The sequence below is a fragment of the Sceloporus occidentalis genome, unplaced genomic scaffold (genome assembly GCF_023333645.1).
Source record: "Sceloporus occidentalis isolate IW3139 unplaced genomic scaffold, rSceOcc1.0.p SCAF_4, whole genome shotgun sequence".
NCBI lineage: Eukaryota > Metazoa > Chordata > Lepidosauria > Squamata > Phrynosomatidae > Sceloporus > Sceloporus occidentalis.
The window spans coordinates 102,972,768-102,991,766 of NW_028316984.1; the positions used below are offsets into that span (position 1 = coordinate 102,972,768).

An 18,999-nucleotide genomic window follows, 5' to 3' on the forward strand; every position below is an offset into this window, starting at 1 on the left:
TTGTCCCCCCTCCCCACATGTCTCTGTGTGTCTGTGTGTGTGTTAAGGGCATTTGGGGCACTATTTTTGGGAAAAAGTTAAAAAAAGCTCCCAGGGCAAAATGTGGCTCATAGGTTGCACTTTCTCCAGCTCATCTTATATGCTTTCCATAGCAACAATTACTAAGAACTTTACTTAGTATTGATGCTGAAGATAGCACTTGTCATTTAAAGAAAAGTTGGACACATGGCAACAATTTAAATCTTTAAAATTTGTTTCACACCAACTTCCTTATCTAATGGATAAATCCCAGCATTTTTCTGAAAGTAGCCTAATTTTGAGAATTTTAACTTTGTAAAAAAATCTTTGGGACATCAATAGTTTTACCAGATTAGAAGTATCCCAGACATTTTGATTTGAGGCACAAATTGGATTTAGGGGCCGACTCTAACAATGTCATAGGAAGGATCCCATGGTAATGGTATAGAAAGTGGGGTCTGGTGACAGCCTTAAGCATGATAATACATTAAGGATCAACCATAGTGCTCAAAGCTTCTTATTTAAACAAATATATATAGATATATAGATATTAAGAGCCTTAGTGCATGAGAAAAGAAAGCTGAAAAAGATAGGGAGAATAAAGGCTTTTTCCATGCCTGTCTGCATGCTGATGAAGCATTTCCATTCTCTTCCTGATAGATACTGTTGTAAAAGTGTGTCTTTTGTTGCAGTGGAAAAATCCATTTAGCAAATGGCATGCTTTTATGAGCACCTCCCTTGGGAAAGAGAATGGAAGTACTATGAGAGCATGCAAACAGGCAAGGAAAAAGACACTATTCGCCTGATCCGTTTCCGCTTTCTTTTCTCATGAAGTAAGGCTCTTAGGGACTGTACAGACCAACTTGAAGAGCTGGTGTGGGAGTGGTGTGGGGTGAGGCATTTGGATGATTCACAGCCTCATGCCACCCTCTAGTATCACGCCACCACCCAACCAGACAGCAGGCAATGTCACAGTGCTCCTTTGGCGTGGCGTTTATATGCTGCATTTATATGGTGCATTTGTAATACAAGGGAGCTGAAGTCCAGTAAAAGAAACGTTTCCAAACAGAATGTTTTACTTTGGTTTGAACTGGTTGTTCCTTTCAAACAGTGTCTATCACAAACCACATTTTCTTTTCTTTTACATTCAGTTTGTGGATCCTGAATGATTTACAGTTTGTGAAAAGGGACTAGGTTGAGAATGAGAAAAAAAGATGAGTGTAAGGTAGGGATGCGGTGAGGAGAGGAAAAAAAGGATAATGAGAAAAAGAAAAGAAGATCTTTACTCAGGAGCTGGGGTTGAAAGAAAGGGATCAGAGAGAGAAAGAAGTGAAACCAACAATTTAAAGAGAAAGGGCCTAAGAGAAAGGACCTAAGTAGCACTGAAGAAGAAATTCATGTGCACCTCATGCAAGAAAGAAAATTGTAATGAGGAAGGTGAGGAAAATGAGTACATAATTGGGAAGGTTTACAGCAAGGTAAAACAAACTACATAACAGCAATCCAGCAACCTTAAATTCTGGTTCTGAAGGAAAAGTGGGACATAAGCAATTTGCTTTTCACTTGCTCCCACCCCCAAAAGAAGAATCATATTCAGAAAATGCCAAGGCAGCTTAGTATGCCACTATCCTGACCATTCCCTCCCACTGAGAGAATCTGAGAATCTGCCAAGATTCTCCAGGACTCTATGGAGAATCTCCATTAGCCATTCTGAATCAGCCTGCAGTAGCAGGATCGGCAACATACAATAAGATTCTTTTTCTTTTCAAGGCAGCATTCTCACACTGAGAATCCTCTCCTCACTTTGAGACCCAGAGAAGCAGGTGGAGGCACTGAAACAGAGCTAGGCCCTGATGTTTGGGATCTCTAAATGTCAGCCTAAATATAAATATGGAGTTTATTCAAAATTGGATCATACTAGTCTAGTGTACGAAACTCTGTATTTCAATATATCAGTAATAATTAACCAAAAATCAATAATCCAAAAATGCACTACTGTTTTCATTTTGTTTCCATTATGTGGTGATTTAGGTCAAGAATATGGATTTGTTTCACGGAAAAGAGGTGTCCTTGGGGCTTGGACAGCAAGAGCCATGGGAGAAAGGGGCCACATGGCCCCTTTCTCCTTGGCAATGTTCCCACGGCCGTTTGGTTGCCGCAGGAATGATGCACGTGGCAAAAAAGAGCTCCATTTCGGAGCTCCTTTTCCTGCTGCTGATAGGGTGCCATAGGCACCTCCAGCGGTGTGGTGATGTCTCTTCTGCGCCCTGGCGTTCAGTTGGGGCGCACAAGTGATGTCATAGACGCGTGCCCCATGTAGATGGGGACACACGTCCATGCCGCCACTGCTGCAAACTATGATTGCATGGTGTGCAGCTGTTCTGCCTCCGTGCAACCCTAGTATGGCCTCAGGCCACCACCAAAACGATGGTGTGTTATAGTATAGCCAGTGTTATAGTATAGATTTTATTTTATTTTCACCATTAGTGCAAGCCATTGCTTTAATCTTAAACCTATTACTATTAATTGAGATGCCATTTATCTTTGCTTGTAACATTGAGTGTGTTCTTTCCTTAAGATTATAAAATTCTTTCTTAGAAAGACTTGTCTTGATGTCTCACTTTACATAATAATAGCAAGATAAATGGATTGCAGCAGAGTTGTGCTGGCTGTTGATGTCAAACCTAATATTAGCTTAATTCACTACATCAGGCTGCAAAAAACTCAGGAAGCCTTTATGCATTGCCCACAGGTTTCCACACTAATGTTAACATTTAATATGACATGGAATTCTTTTTCTTTCTTTGTCTCTTTGTCTCCTTCCTAGAGAGCTTTGCTAGAGCAGAAGCAGAAGAAAAAACGTCAGGAGCCACTCATGGTTCAGTCCAATGTGGACAGTCGCACCAGGGTGCGCAGAATGAAACAATCTGAAGAACAAGCACCATTGGTTGAATCTTACCTCAACAGCAACAGCAGCACCATTTATCATGGTATATACCACTTTATTGCAACTAGAGTAGAGGAGAGTGGGTGGGTTTGAATATCTTCTCAATACGTGGCTTTCATACTACATTGATCATAATTTTAGGGAGAAAGTTTGAAAAAAAAGCCAACCCAAACGTAAGCACTAATGCTGACCATATCAACTATTAACTTAAACTGATGTAAATCACTGCTCTGTGATTTGCACATATGTTTTAATCCTGCTTTTAAACTTATTTCTGTATTTTCTTCAAGGAGTATTTTCATTATTTTTCTGCCATGGAGAAAGGGTGGGTATGAGGATAGTTCATTCTGAGACAGGCAGAGCTATTTTTAAAACAGCTACTCACTCACTTCATTCTGAAAGAAGTCACTGTTTGTTGAGGTGGCTTCTACTAAAAGTTGTAGAATGCATTAGGGTATGTTTTTAGTAATAAATCTCTTGTGGTTTTAGGCAAACCCTCAAAACAGTGCATTTACACAAAATAAAAGAGGACAGGTTGTCAACAGAATCAGCATTTCTTCTCTATGTATTATACTGAGTTTACTAAATAAAAGTTTCAGATTTTTGGTTTTTGCTCTTTCTTCATAACTCCCTCCCTTCCATTAAATTCTTCCATACATCAAATGCACCATCATTGACTGAATATCTGTCTAGAATCCCCCCCTTTTGTATACATGCTACTGATTTTCGCATTTTAATCTAGACACAGCCTAGCATTCACTGTGGTAGTCTGCAATATCATATCCACCCTGAAATGATGATACAAACATTAATGTGTAGTCACTTATCCATGTACCTGTTTTTTATACCCATTTTTGTATTATTTTAAGTTCTTACGCTTTCATTTGCTTGGAATCCAATAAAAGCTCTGGGCAATTTGCTTCCAGCAACCTGTTGGTAATTATCAAAAACTTCCACTTTATTCTGTTTAATTATAGCATAAAATGGTTTATTACCTTGCAAAAAAGGCATATTTTTGGCGATAGGACTTTTTAAAGGTCTAAATAGGTGATCTCTTTTCATCTTCACTATAATAGGAAAAGAAATAATTACAGAACTGATAAATCCCAGAATCACATTCCCCATTTTAATTACAGTTTAGCTGCTGTTTACATGTTTGAAGATCAAGTACAATTGATTTCGTAGCTTGCCCTGCCTGGTGTGGGATTCTTTGGACAACTTTTTCCAGGCTCTAATCTGACTTATTCTTTTAGCTGGTGTTGCCATTTTTTTCAGTCATAAGGATGATTCTATTCAGCTGAGTAGACCTGAGAACAATTACGGTAACTCAAAGGAAAGAGAGGCCCTGTCAGATCCCTCATTGTCTTGGACCCCACTGTCTGTATTATGGGAGAAGAACACATATAGAGGAAAAGTTGTTGTATGTGTGGGGACTATCCAGTGCTGTGAAACCTTGATAGTATAGGATTCCACATCACAGGAGGGGGCTTGATAGGTCCAGGCTCTCCTGTACACATTCCCAACCCCATCTCACTCCCAGCAAATTACATGAATGATTTATTGTTGGTGGGAATACAATTGGAGGGTCCTGCTGTCTTCTCTTATGTGATTGACCAGCTGTTTGGATTTCTCCTCCTCTCAGAAGATGTTTACATTGTATGGACTTTATCTTTGAATATTGTTCCACTGAACCTTTTTTCACTTGGTGTCTTGAGTGAAGTATTATGTATTCTTCTGATCACTTCATTCAAACATTGCTTCATCTTTGGTCCCACTAAGTTCAACATAAGCAACGTGAAGCTTCCTGATGCCATAGTTGCAGCCATATGTGCTCTTGATCTCTCAGCTGAGCAGACTGTGTAGAAATAGGTGCATACATAAGCATTGCCTGAGATTAAAAAGCTGCTCAATTTGAGTCAAGTAGTCTGCCCAAGCAGGAGGGTGCCTGCCAAGGAGTGATCCTTGCTGTTGCATTTTCAGGGCTCAGTGATGGAGGTAGACAGAAGTGATTGAAAGGAACTGTGTTTGACCTTCCTGGTCCAAATCAGGTAGTAAGAAGCTGCTGAAATAGAAGAGGCCTTGGAAGAATCTGCCCACAATGTTATTGTGCAAGCCTTGTAGACCTGTCTTCTGAGATGGAGCTGCATCACCAGAGATCAACATAACAAAATGCAGATAAAATGACAATATTTTGTCTTTTCCTGAAAATGGAGCACAACAAAACCTCAGAGCTTCAAACCACTCAAGAGTACAGGTTATTCATATAAGTATAGCTACTTATCGATACTTTTAAAATATTTATAAGCCACTCTTCAGTTGAAAGACAATTATTGAAAAAAAGCAGGAACAGTCTGGTCTTCTAATAACAACAAATAAAACTCCAGTGTATGCTTAAAAGGTTCAAGCAAATAAGGTAGCCTTGGCATCAGAGGATCTGTCTTCATGGGCCAAATAAAATGTCTTCTTCCCTCCTCTTGCCGGGGAGTCCAGATGATTCATGGCCCAAGCTCCAGTGCTGGTGTGAACAGTATCCAGCTTGTTCAGCACCAGAACTGGGGTATACCCCCTCCTTATAATGACTGTTTAAAAATTAGTATTTGCATCAGATTTTCCTGGAACAGCTGGAGCCTTCTGTTCCAGCACTGGATGGCTGCTGGCATGCACATCCCACTGTGTTGTCCAGAATTGACACCACTGGCAAGAGTTGCTCCCTCTGAAGTCAGAACCAGGTGCTCAGCCATGTGATCAAGGCTTGGTGCCTCATTCTGACCTCTGAAGTGTGTGACTTGCTGCTTGTGTGCTGGATGGCACAGCAGGATGTGCATGTGAGCATCTGCTCAGCTTCAAAACAGAGGGCCTGAGGTAACAGGGGGAGGTTGGGGCAGTTCCAGGGCCAGGATATTCTGGGATGCCCCTGGAGTATCCTGGTCCATGCAGACAGGGCCGGAGTTGGTGTTCTACAATCCTTCTGTAATCCATAGCCAGGGTGCTACAACAGAGAAGGCCTTGTCCTTGGTCTTCAGAATAGTTTCTGAGAATGATATTAGGATTTGGTTAGGTTCTTGCTGGGATGCTAGGGTATATTTGGTTATTAGGGCTGCATCCATACTGCAGAAATAATCCAGTTTGACACCACTTTAAATACCATGGCTAAGTGCTATGGAGTTTTGCGAACTGTAGTTTTGTGAGTCATTTAGCTTTTTCTGTCAGAAGTGGATTATCAGATGGGGACAGGTATGGGAACAAAGAGGATCACTCTCCCATCCTTACCCCGTTCTTATTGCGATTGTGCAGAAGCATTTCTATCCTGTCATCCTGTCATTGAAGTGGAATTTTACTGCCCTTTTGTATTAACACAAACTCCTGTTAATGCAGAATGACAGGACAATGCCACTTCAATGACAGGACAATGATAGGATATGTGCAACATCATTTGAAAGCCTTTCATGCAATCACGTTCAATTGCAGTTCACTGATGGGACACTGACAGGATAAGCGCAACATCGTATGAAATTTTTTTCACGATTGCACCATAAGGATGGGACAAGGATGTCCTTTTCCCCATCTGATAGTCTCCAGAGAGCTCTGGTGCCACAACAAACTACAATTCCCTGAAGCCATGTACCATTGAGCCATGGTATTTAAAGTGCTGTCAAACTGGATTATTTCTACAGTGCGGATGCAGCCCTAATTACCAAGCTTTACATATATACAGAACTTAAGTGGAGAAGAGGAACAGTGTAGGTATTTATTGCCTTGAGGGTGCCCTCTTACAGCAGCTTAACCACCCTACTGAACTCAAATAGAAAATTAACACCTATGAAACATGTATAGGATTGTACTGTAAATGCCACATTGTAAATGTTTTAAAAATATTTTCTAACTGAGATAGAAAGTTCACTACAATGAAGCAGAACCCTATTAACCCTGCTTTAATTGATAGTCAAGAGAGCAGTGGACATGAGCCCAATTGCTCATGTTGTGACACACTTTTGTATCGGGTTATCAGCATAGCTATTTGTGTGGACACCTGCAAGACATTTTTGCAACATTATTATCACCCTTTAGGATTGCAGGAAGAGCTGTGGCTGTTAACTGTGTGTGGTTGAGGTTATACTGGCATACTCCCACATTAACATGGATACATATCTTCTGGGAGCAGGTGTGGCTGCTTATGTGTAAGAAAAACTAATGGTATTTATTGATCCTTGTTTTTCCTTGTTCTTAGATTCCTTTTATCTGAAAGAGTAATTAATAGTTAGAAATAAAATATGTGCTTTTTAAAAAGTATATGTCACTTTGTTAGTTATGACTTTCTCTTAGGGGTAGAGTGGAATTCATCTGTAAGCAATAGTTTATCATTGTATTATATATATCTCAGTTCTGTCAGAATTGTAACGCATTTACAGTACAGTGCAATCATGTCTACTTAGATGTAAATCCTACTGAATTCCTTGACTGATGTTCTCAGGTTAGTGTGTATAGGACTGCAGTCTTAGCTTTTCTTGAAAACCTAATTTTGCTGATTTTATCGCCAGGAGTAAGAGACAACAAGACAGCAGCTAAGATATGGATCAATTCTCATATAAAGTAATGTTGATTATTTAAGCTTTTGCTTGACAAGGTCATGCCTGTCTCTTAAAATTCAGGCTTTGACACCTGTTCAGAGCATTCCCTTTCTTCAGAACTAAATCTTTAAGCTGCAGCTCACAATAACAGAGTCATTTAGCCTCAGGCTAATGCTGGTTAGATGAACAAATTACCGGTATAATAAGAAGGCAACTGGTATTCAGTCTTAAAAAGTGGGTGCATTTCTTAATCTTAAAATGAGCAATGTAGCATGCACATGCAATGTAGCAGACACATGTTGATACTCCAGATACTTTAATACACAATTTTCATTTGAGGAAGGACTCAGGTCTGGAATGGTAACAAAGATGCTGCTTATGAGCATATCTGCACTTTTTAGAACAGGGATCAGAATCATGCAGCCACCCACATGTTGTAAGACTGCAACACTCAGCAGCCTTACCATTGACTGTGGTGCCAACCAACATCTGGAGGGCCACATGATTCTTACCTCTATGTTAGAGCAGTATCTATATGGTGAACAGTTTTGAGAAAGAATGTATAGTGTACTTATAGTGCTATTTAACTGGATTTGGAAAGTTCCAAATCTGCAATAGTGATTGTAGGAGGAATTCAGGGAACTCATCCTCTTCACCAAAGTGGGTGTCTTCACAAGATTCCTCTCTAGGATCCTGAAGGACAGATTGTATTCTGTGGATATAAAACATTACTATTTAATTTTTTGTACTTATTTATGTGTCCTTTATTGGAGAAATGCTTCTCTCTGTGTATGCGCAATAAACCTGAATATATTGTGAAACCTTATTGATTTCCATTTACTTTATGTTACATCCTGGTTAAATAATAGTCAGTGCAATGCTAGTTCAAAGATGTATGAGCTGCAGCAAAACAGGATTAGGCAGAAGCCTCTTCCTCCAGCAGAAATGTCCGTCTGTTGGAGAAACCCACTTTTCCCAATTGATCTCTTAGATCTGCCAGCCTATTGACAGAACAGCTGGCTTAGGACTGCAGGTGGAAGAGCTAAAAGCATGGGCTACAGATGAGGTATGGTGAGATAGGGCCTGATTTACACCAGATCCAAATCTCAAGTAGCTCAAGAACAAAGTCACAATGCTAATACAACATTAGAAGAGGATGAGGATAGTCCTCAGTATTTCCCAATAGACTTAGGTTTGGATACGGTCCAGCTTCACCTATCTTATTGTCTGCTCTCCTGGCTTTTAATCATTTGATCAATTACGTATTTACTCCATTGCTCTAATCCTGTTGTCCTATATTTAGGAACAAGCCCCCCTGAAATTAACATAATATGTTTAGAAATAAACTCAAGTAGCTGAATTTTTTGTTTTATGACAGGGTTGGGCAACTGAGGAAGGTTGTCTGGGGGAGGCGGATTAGCTACCTAGGAGGCCTTGGAGGGCCGCACCCGCTCTTGTTAAAAAGAAAGACACACACATACCGTATATTGTCAGCAGTTGCGAAATTTTCAGTGTTTTGAGTTTGAAAAGAGGCCCCTCCTGGGCCCACCGAGTGTGGTAGAAACAGACCCCCCACACACTAGTGGACATTTTGCTGCATTCTGAGGCAAAAAAAAAGTTTTGGAATGTTTTTGCAAAAGTTGGTTTTGGATCCCATTAAGCCTTCAACTTTGGTAGAAAAGCCTTCCACACATTCTAGAGTGCATTTGAGGGCATTCTAGAGTGTGTAGACACACACACATGACCCTGTGAAGCCTGAGGAGCCACAAAAACAGCCCTTTGGAGCTGCCCATAGATCACACTCTGCCCACCTCTGCTTTATGGTATCCTGTGTTTAAGACTTGTTTTGGTTTGATTTGTTCCTGTGTGACTCCCTATGCATTTGTAAAACATATATGCAAAAAAGAATGCTGGGGCAGTGAGAAGATAAAGGACAAAAAAACAACAACACTATAGTTGTGTAGTGGTTTAAATGTTGGACTAGGATTCTGGGAAACCAGGGTTCAAATTCCCACTCAGGCAAGAAAACTCACTGGATAATCTTGTAGCAAATAGCAAGTACATTTCTATACCACTTATCAGAGCACTTAAGCACTCACTAAGCAGTTTACAAAGTGTAAGCTAATTGCCCTCAACAAGCTGGATACTCATTTTAGCGATCTTGGAAGGATGCCAGGCTGAGTCGACCATGAGCCCCTGGCTGGAATCGAACTCACAAGCTTGTGGTTTCTGATTTGCACTTCTGGGCAAATCATGTCAGGAAAACTCTAGGATAGGGTTGCCATAAGTTGGAGTAAACTTGAAAATAAATAAATAAATAAATAAATAAATAAATAATTAAAGAAAGAAAGAAAGAAAGAAATATCATCTTATTTCTGGTGAAAAATTGCCCACCAGTTCTGCTGGGAATTTGTAGAAAATGTACTTGCTTGGAGGTATTTTAATTTACTACCTGAAAGAGCCAGATATTGCACTTACAGAAAAATTATTTGCTTTGAAGGTAAGTACTGCTGCCTACAGTCTGAAGCGGCTGGTTTGATGGTGAGAGAGACCCCACTGAACACTCTCTAGACATTATTAGAAACATTGCAGGAATGTGAATCCCATTTCAATATTGAGTTGAAATTAGTTACCTATTTCTTACAGCATTGAGGTGCCTAGAAGCTGTAAGAAAACATGAAATAATAAAGGCCTGGAAATGAAATCTTTCTTGATTATATAGCACAGGGGGCTGAGTACAGATAGCACCATCACTTCCATTATATCCTTGGAGACTGCTATGTAAAAACAGATACAGCTGGTTCACACAATCAACACATCCCATGAAGTGACTGGCAGTTATTTGGCAAGCATTGACTGTATAGAATACAAGAACCAACATGTAGGGAAAAAAATCCATTACAAGTCTTTTGTCTTACCATTTTCGTTCTGCTAAACTAATGGAAACATATGCTTTTATAATCTGCTTTGCTTGCTTCTCTGTGGCTTCACATACCATATTTCTGATTCCTTCTCCCTTATTTTCTCTCTTGTTTTCTTTGTCTTGGTCTCTCTCCCTTTTGTTTGTTTCTTTTTGGTTGGGGTGCCCTGAATCTCTCAAGCAGTACAGGAGGCTGAGCCAGAAGATGTAAAGATGGTAGCGGACTCACAAGCCCCGAAATCAACTAAAAAAACCAAGGCAGGCACAGGAGGATGCCAGACTGGCAACACCAGACTGGAGAAAAAGGGAAAACACAAAGGTTAGCTGCATGCTACTAATTATTAAATAAGAATGAGATGAGCAGCAAGATACTTATACTAATTTAAGGGAATTATTTGCTGCTAATGATCTTGCTTCAGCTACATTTTGTACAAAATAAGTTTCTTTAAAATCATTTAGTAGATGGAAATTGCAAGGTTTGACTGAGAGAGCCTATGCTGTCCAAGTATTAATATTTCCATTGCTCTGGTGGGTAGCGGTAAGTAGAGGTTTGTGGACCACACTCAATAATCCCCCTTTCACACATCACAATTATAGTACTTTGATACTGCTTTAACTGCAATGACTCCATCCTATGGAAATCATGGGACTTGTAGTTTCATGATATGTTTAGAATTCTCTGCCAGAGCATTCTTGTGTTTTAGCAGACTACAGACCCCAGGATACCATAAGATGCAGCCATGATAGTTAAAGTGGTATTAAAAACACCATTAGCCAGCGCTATAACTGGGCAGTGTGGGGAGTGGTCTGTATCTTTAAGCATGATGCAAGAAGCGGGAGACTCAACGTATGAAATTCTAATAATAAAACAATATTGTGGTTGTGCAAATAAGCAAGGTTTATAGTCACCAGACTTGGCTATCCTCACAACCCTAGCTTAATTTCAACCATTCAAATCCACATTTGAAAAGTTTACAGAACTTGGACTACAGAGTGTTGGACTTCAACGCTGTAGATCAGGGTTTGAATCCCTCCTTAGGCATGGAAACCTATTGGTTGACAATGGGGAAATTACACTCTTTCAGTTTCAGTGGAAGGCAAAGGCAAACCTCATTTGAAGAAATCTTGCCAAGAAAACCCTGTGATAGGTTTGCCATAAATCTGAAATGACTTGAAATATTTTTATCCATATTATATGAAAGGTCTGGTAAGAGCTGGTTTTTTTCTATTTATTTTACTACCAAACTTGTAGGAAAATGTTTTCCTATCCACTTGATCAAAGACAGAGTCTTGTGTCTGTGTCTGATGTCACCTTTGTGGATGGTGTCTCAAGAAGTTTCCAAATTGGATTGGAGACTGCTTCCCTACCATACCTATTTCTGTAAACAAAAATGATGTTCATCAAGAAATCGTTCTGAAGTTGAAGTCAGTATGAATGTGAACCCATAACAACCTACTCTTGTTTTCTTGTATAATAGGTTCCTGTGTTGCAAAATTGGTACATAAAAGAGTTGTTCCCTGTAAGAAATGTCCTTACTAGAATAAAAGTGACAAGATTTGTGTAATTATCTGTAACATATTCTTGGACTACAGATCAGGACACTGGGAAATGCCATCTGTAGTGTTCTCCCAGTCATGGAGTGCATTGAATGAAGCAGTAGCAGCAGGATCTGGGATCTCTTTCCAACAGGGTCTCTCCAGGTGCCTGTTTTCAATGTCCAGAACAGTGCAGATATCATTTCCTAGGGCCCTGATCACCAGTGCTTCGGAAACTCTTGGGGCACTGCCAGGCTGACAAGGTAGGCTTTTGGGAGGTATTATAATCAGGCATCACTTTGATGATGGAGAGCAGTCATTGCAGTTATGTCTGATGCAACAGAATATTTAACTGCAAATACAGTACTAGCTACTTCTGAAATCTGAACTTCCAGGGTCAGAGTTGAATCTAGGAGCATACTCAAACTGCATCGGCATCTGTAGGAGGAATGTAACCTCATACATCACAGGTCGAATCCCTATTCCCTGATCTGCCTTTCAACTGACCAGGAGCATTGCCATCTTGTATGGATTAAGTTACAGTTTGTTTGCCTTTATCCAGACCATTACCGATGATAGGCACTGGTTTAGGATCAAAGTTGATTATAGGATTCCAGTCCCAGGATGCTGGGACCCTTTTTCTGCTATTAGCTCCACTGAAATTGGACTGTCTTTCATAAAGCATTCCTCCTACAGTGAAAACTAGGTGCAGGCTCATAGCCAGTGGGAGGGGAGGAATTTAAGGATGTTCCAAATCATTGTTTTGATCCAAGTGCCTCCTTGAGCAATTTGCTAAAGAAAAATAAAGAATTCAAGAGCAAAGTATGTGGCAAACATTGTGTGCACACCAAAAATTCTCATACTACTACTAGTAGTAATTGAACTAAATCCACTTGCTAGCCCCAGTTACAGAAGACCCATCAAATTAGTGGAATTGACTTATCATCCAGCAGTAGATTTGAGTGCCCCTTGACAGGAAGTCTACACAGATGAGAAAAATTCAGCTTCATCTCACATTTTCCTGGTCTGCAGTGACCCCACTAGTGAACAACTACATGAAATAACCTGGACTCAAGTTGTACTGACTGGCACACATTTCTCGTGCCCAAATTCAAATGAATACAAAAGGGATGCACTTTTTTTAGTTCCCAGTATGTAAAACCAGATCAACAAATAGCCTTATTGTTTACCTGCCATTCTTACCAGCTTGCATACTTTATTAGTTACCACCCCCTCCAATCCTCTTCTCTCCTTTGCGTGCCAGTGAGTGATAATGCATAAGGGCAGGAAGCCTAAATGTCTCCTCTACTCTGACTATCTGTTGATTTATTTTTAAAAATGTGTTTTTAATATCTTGTGATGCAAACATACATACAAACAGGATGAAAGCTGTGTATCTCCTTCACTGCATTTGCTGGCCATGGAATGCTTCACTCTGCTTGCTGCTGTCCCAATCCCCAACAGAGTCCTCTTGCTCCAAAGCGGCTCCAAAGGGAGGGGATAGTCTGATCTATCTTGATCTCATGGCTGGTGAGGGTGTGTCCAGAGGTAAAGTGCCCCTTTTCTGGCAATCACGGTGAAGGAAATAGGCAGTTTTATTCCCCGTGATGTAATGGAGCAAATCCTCACCATTGCCTGAGTGAGTGAATGAGCAAATTAATGACGGAGCACCACTGCAAATATAGAGGGACAACTGCATGTAATTTTTTTTAAAAAAATAAAATACTAAATACCCCACCATTTCAGAAGCCCTACTAGCCTTCAGCTACTATGCTCTGAACATGTCTGTCTGTCTGTCTGTCTCTCTCTCTCTCTCTGTGTGTGTGTGTGGTGACATACACCAAACTTGCCAGACTAATCCTGCCCTCCAATTAGCCCACTTACCCCAATTCCATGCTGATCCTGACAGATGTGTAAAAAATCTGTCCCCCCCCCTCCCGCAAACATGAGTTTTTAAAAATTGTATTAATGCCTGGAAGAAGTGATTTCACTAGGAAACAGGGTGTAAGTTGTGTGTTCACTTCCAGAATCGGAAGTCAAGTGAGCACAGGTTTTTTTTCTGTCTCTGTAGACAATTCCTTAGTGGGCCTGCTTTAACTGTGACTAGCAAGTGGATTTAAGGCCTAGTTGCAATGGTACTACCCCTGCTAATCTTACTCATTCCTTGATCTGTAATTGGAGATTATCACATGGGGACGGGATAAGGACGGTATTGCTCTCCTGTCCTTATCCCATCTTTGACTGCAATCCCGTGAAAGGCTTTCAGATCACAGCACTATTGTCCTGTCATTGACGCGGCATTGCATTAACATGAACTCCTGTTAATGTAAAATGCTGGGCAATGCTGCTTCAATGATGGGACAGTGATGAGATCTGCACTGTTGTTTGAAAATCATGGTCAATTGTGCTTTCCGGATGGGATAATGTTCGGATAAGCATGACGTTGCATGAAAATCTTCTCGTGATCACAGTATGAGAACGGGAAAAGGATGGGGCAAGGATGTTTTGTCCCCATCTGATAATCTCCAATGTGTCTGGCATGTACTGATTTTATAGAATTCTGGTAAAATTATGCCTTATATGCCATAAGGCAAATTTCTTATATAAGTAGTATTTCTATTGATCTGGGAAATCATCAGCTTATCTTGATATCTACTTTCTGCAGAGAAATGGCTAAGGAAACAAACACCCATTTGATTTTTGAATTTGAAAGAGCTATTCACTTTCATTGATGTAGTGATGTATTCTCTAACTTTGTATACAGCAGACTGGACAAATGCTCATTGAATGATTTTGTGTGTCTCAGTCATGAAAGCCCCCTCTTACAAATTGATCGGGGCAGAGCCAAATCCTGCAGGTGTAACCAGTACAGAATTTTCTCTTAGCACAATGCCAGGTCTGGGCCAAAATGGCTGTTGACTTAATTAATTAAATAGAAACTTAATTAATCCCCCCTCTTTTTTCCCTATCTTTTTTTAATAAAGGAATTTTGTACTTGAATATATATTTTCCCTAATTTGGACTGAATTTAAAGTCTGTTAGCAACTCAAAGCATGCTTAATTTTAGGACAGGACACCCAAAACTAGGTGTAATTATCCTGTTCATATTTCTAAAAGACACTAGCAGTGTTCAGTTTCTTTAAAAATGAGATATAATCCCTTTATTTAGGAAAACAAAAACAACTTTTAAACAAAGTACATCGTATTATGTACTGATTAAAAATATGTTCTATTTATTATGGTTATTTCTGCTTTTGCTGGATATTCACTTACGATGACTACATTTACTTATGCATGTATAACAATGCATGTGTATAGCTAACATTTGCAGTTTTAAATTAAGACTTGTGTCTGGCCACATCTGAGTGCATCTACACTGTAGAAATAATGTAGTTTCACACTACTTTAAGTACTGTAGTACTGAATGTTGGTGCCTCACAAAACTATAAATCCCAGGATTGTGTTGGAGTAATGACAGTTAAAGTGGTGTCAAACCATATTATTTCTACAATATAGATGCATCCTCTCTCTACGAGTGGAACAAACACTATTAGCAGAATTTTCCTCCCATTTCTTTCACATGACATTTCCAAATCTGCTCCAAAGGTTCAAGGTATCCTTTCTGGGATTTGGAAGAATGGAAGGGTAAAGTGGGAAGGCAAGGAAGGGGAATTTCTGTTGTTGAAGTCTCTTTTTAAAATGTTGGGTATCACTCGTATTACATATTTTCACCCAATGTATACCTTGTTTCTTGAAAGCCAGTTTCTTGAAAGCCAATCTAGGCAGTTAGATTTGGTGGCAATAAGCTAAAACAGAAAGATTTCAGATTATGCTAGTGTTTCAAATTTTTAAGTATAAATTACAGTACAAGCAAAGAGTAATGATTTATGTTGTGAGCATCATCCCTTACAAAGGTTGTGCTCTGCATTCTAGCTCCACAAAGACATTCCTTTGTTCACAGAGATCTGTGTTGTCTATTAAATGATAACCTGACCTGTCTAAGACTGGACAGAGGGCAGATCACACATAGAGCATATATTTAATATTTCTGCTGGCTTTTTAATATCACACTATAATTTCAGGAAATGGTGGGAAAGAAATCTCAACATAGAAATATAAACACTTTGTTCAATAGTCTTTTTTTACAGATTTCCCCCCAACTTTTCTATGCACATTTATTGGGAAAAGAACAGCATTTTCATCTACTTACATCAGGGACATAAGGATGCTGGGGACTATCATCTTGAATCAGCTCAGGTTTATATTTGTGCGGAAACAAGATTTCTCTGTATCTAACTGCAGCTGAAAGCATGAACTTTGTATATGCAAATAGGCTCTGCAGTCTGTGGTGATTTAACACCTGAGGCTCTATCCAAAAATCCTTTTATAAGAAAGCCTCTAAAATTATGCTAATCTGTTGTTGAAGAACTGAAGTGTGCAACCTGATTTGTGTTCCCCGCGCCATTACATATTCTTTCATGGAAACATGGATTTTGAGCTTTTTGAAAAAGGCTGTGCATGCACAGCATCATGCTGGATTGGAGATAGGAGGCTGGAGTCAAAGGTTTAGAGATGGAGTACGCATCACAGATGCCAGCTAAATTAATCCCACTCTGGAGAGCCTTGCAGAAGTATTCACCACAGGGATTGACACTATTGCTTGGTTTATATCTCTTGAAGTGCAAAGCACAATCTTTGTAAGGTATGGTGTTCTCAAAATACATCAGTGGTTCTGTGCCCACTGTACATTTTTGAAAATTAAGATTTAAAAACCCTAACATAAAAATCCTTAACAATGAACAGACTCCCATAAAACAGGATTTAAAACAACCAAAAGCCCTTTCACATGTTTCTAGAGGGTATCCACTGACTTAATATATAGAGTTGTGTTTGATATTTTATCTGAAGGAACAATAGTAAAGTGTAGTTCAGTAATAAATAGAGTTCTGATGTCATGAAATCTCAAAATTCATTTTGCATGTATGCTGTAGTCTGTATTAGGTTGGATCCAGCAGACTGCCTTATGAATTCTGTGGTTTTCTAAGCCAACAGTGCTGCAGCGCATGGAAGACCATACCAGCTAGTTTGGGCTCCTTTTTTGGAGGGCTGAAGGCATTCTATCTTGGCAATCATTTTGATAACTTGTAGGGATGTTGTGCCCACCTAGGCACTTTTGGGATTTTTTTTAAAGGGGGGGTCCTTTATGTTCAGAGTGTTTCAGGGCGAGGGGCCCACTGAAAGATGATTGCTTACAATTTAAAAGAATTTGTATTTTTTCCCCTGCCCAAACAGAAAATTTGGGGGTGAAATCTTTTGGGGAGGGAGAGTGTGGATTGGCTATAATGTCTTGTGAATTTCTAACAAGGTGTTTTTAACTTGTAAGCTGAGTAGAGTCTTGAACTGGGAGTAAGGCAGAGTAGAAATAATAATAATAATAATAATAATAATAATAATAATAATAATAATAATAGGTCAGTGGGGGGCCACACCAGAGTCTGGTGGTTCACACCATTCCCATTTTCTGGTCTAAAGCTATTGTAAAATTACCCATTCATAGCATGGCTGACCTCTTTGTGGTAAAAGGAGCCCTGTTCTTTTTAAAAATGAAAAATCAGCTAATTCAAATACTAAAACTGTTGAATTATATATGAGCAATACTAAAAATCTTTCTTATAATAACTCAGTGAAGGACTTCAGATATGAAATGTTTTTCAGAGTGACTCTGTGACTGATGAAGCTGTGATCTGAATAATGTGCTAAAGATGAGCACCAGGGAAATATTAGGCTTAATGAAAATACACTTTTCATAAAATGAGAGAAGTGGTTGCTGGATATGGCTGTTTGTGCCGGGTGATTGCACTTTTCATGTTCTTACAGGTCAATAAAGATATATAACTTTGGCATAATGCATAACAGCTATCATTAGAATTAGCACGGGGGCATATGACCCTTGAAAAGGATGTAAATAAAATCACAAATTTCTTATTTATTTTAACCATCCTTTTTTTAAGCCAGAGAATAACAACAGCAAATTGCAAACACAAACATCATAATATCTCAGTTGTATGGTTATAGTGACATTTCTGTTAGATTACTGATTAAGTGTATGCATTTGTCTCCTGTAAATCCAGTTATTCATTGGTGTAAGATGACACATCACATTGCCCTATGACCCCAGAACAATTTGACTGCAGTGATTATGATTTCTGAAATGAGTTCCATTTCCAGCCCAATCAGTCATTGGCATGCTAATTAGAAGAGAGTGGAGAATTATACAATTCAGGCAATAGAAAAACTAGTTAATCACTTAAAATGTGTACAGCAAAAATTAAATCCCATTAGTCACTTGCCACAATTGCAACTTAGCAAATTACAATTTTAATACCATAGCCTCATTCTATTATTACAAATTTGCATGTTATGACATTTAAGACAAATAATAAAAAGAGTAGTGTCATTTTATAATATCCCAGGGGCACATCCAAATCTGTCTGTCTGTCTGTCTGTCTGCCTATCTATCTATCTATCTATCTATCTATCTATCTATCTATCTATCATCTATCTATCTATATCTCTATTCATTAGGCTTTCTTTTTAAGGATGGGATTTTATTATGCTTTAATGAAGATGAAGGCCTCCCTAATTCCAAGGGTATCAATAAGATCCCTTGGCAATTTAAATGAGATGAGACTAAGGGGTGATTTGTGAATGATTAGTCAACAGACAGCTCAGGTCTGAATAGACTTCTCATGGACCAGGGTCCCTTTCATATACCGTAATTAAAGTGCTGTGTTTCCATTTGAACTGCCATAGCTGCACCTTATGGAATCCTGGGATTTGTAATTTGGACTGAGGCACTAGAGGAGATTTTAATAGTTTTTTGTGGGCTTTTTTGGGTGATGAGGCTGTGTTCTAGAAGAGTTTATTCCTGACGTTTCACCAGCAGCTATGGCTGGCATCTTCAGAGAATTCCATTCCAGTATTCTCTGAAGATGCCAGCCACAGATGCT

The 18,999-nt window shown here is 39.3% G+C and overlaps 1 protein-coding gene across 5 annotated transcripts in view; it reads left to right on the forward strand.

The window, feature by feature from the left end:
- TUB (TUB bipartite transcription factor) overlaps positions 1-18,999 on the forward strand; it is a 209,044-nt gene that overhangs the window by 157,333 nt on the left and 32,712 nt on the right. For 4 of the 5 annotated variants that reach the window (XM_089521111.1, XM_089521114.1, XM_089521116.1 and 1 more), the window contains 2 exons: positions 2,846-3,008; positions 10,635-10,772. In XM_089521111.1, the coding sequence (XP_089377237.1) occupies positions 2,846-3,008; positions 10,635-10,772 (301 nt within the window). The remainder of the gene's footprint in view (positions 1-2,845; positions 3,009-10,634; positions 10,773-18,999) is intronic. The other variant, XM_089521113.1, reaches the window with a different exon arrangement.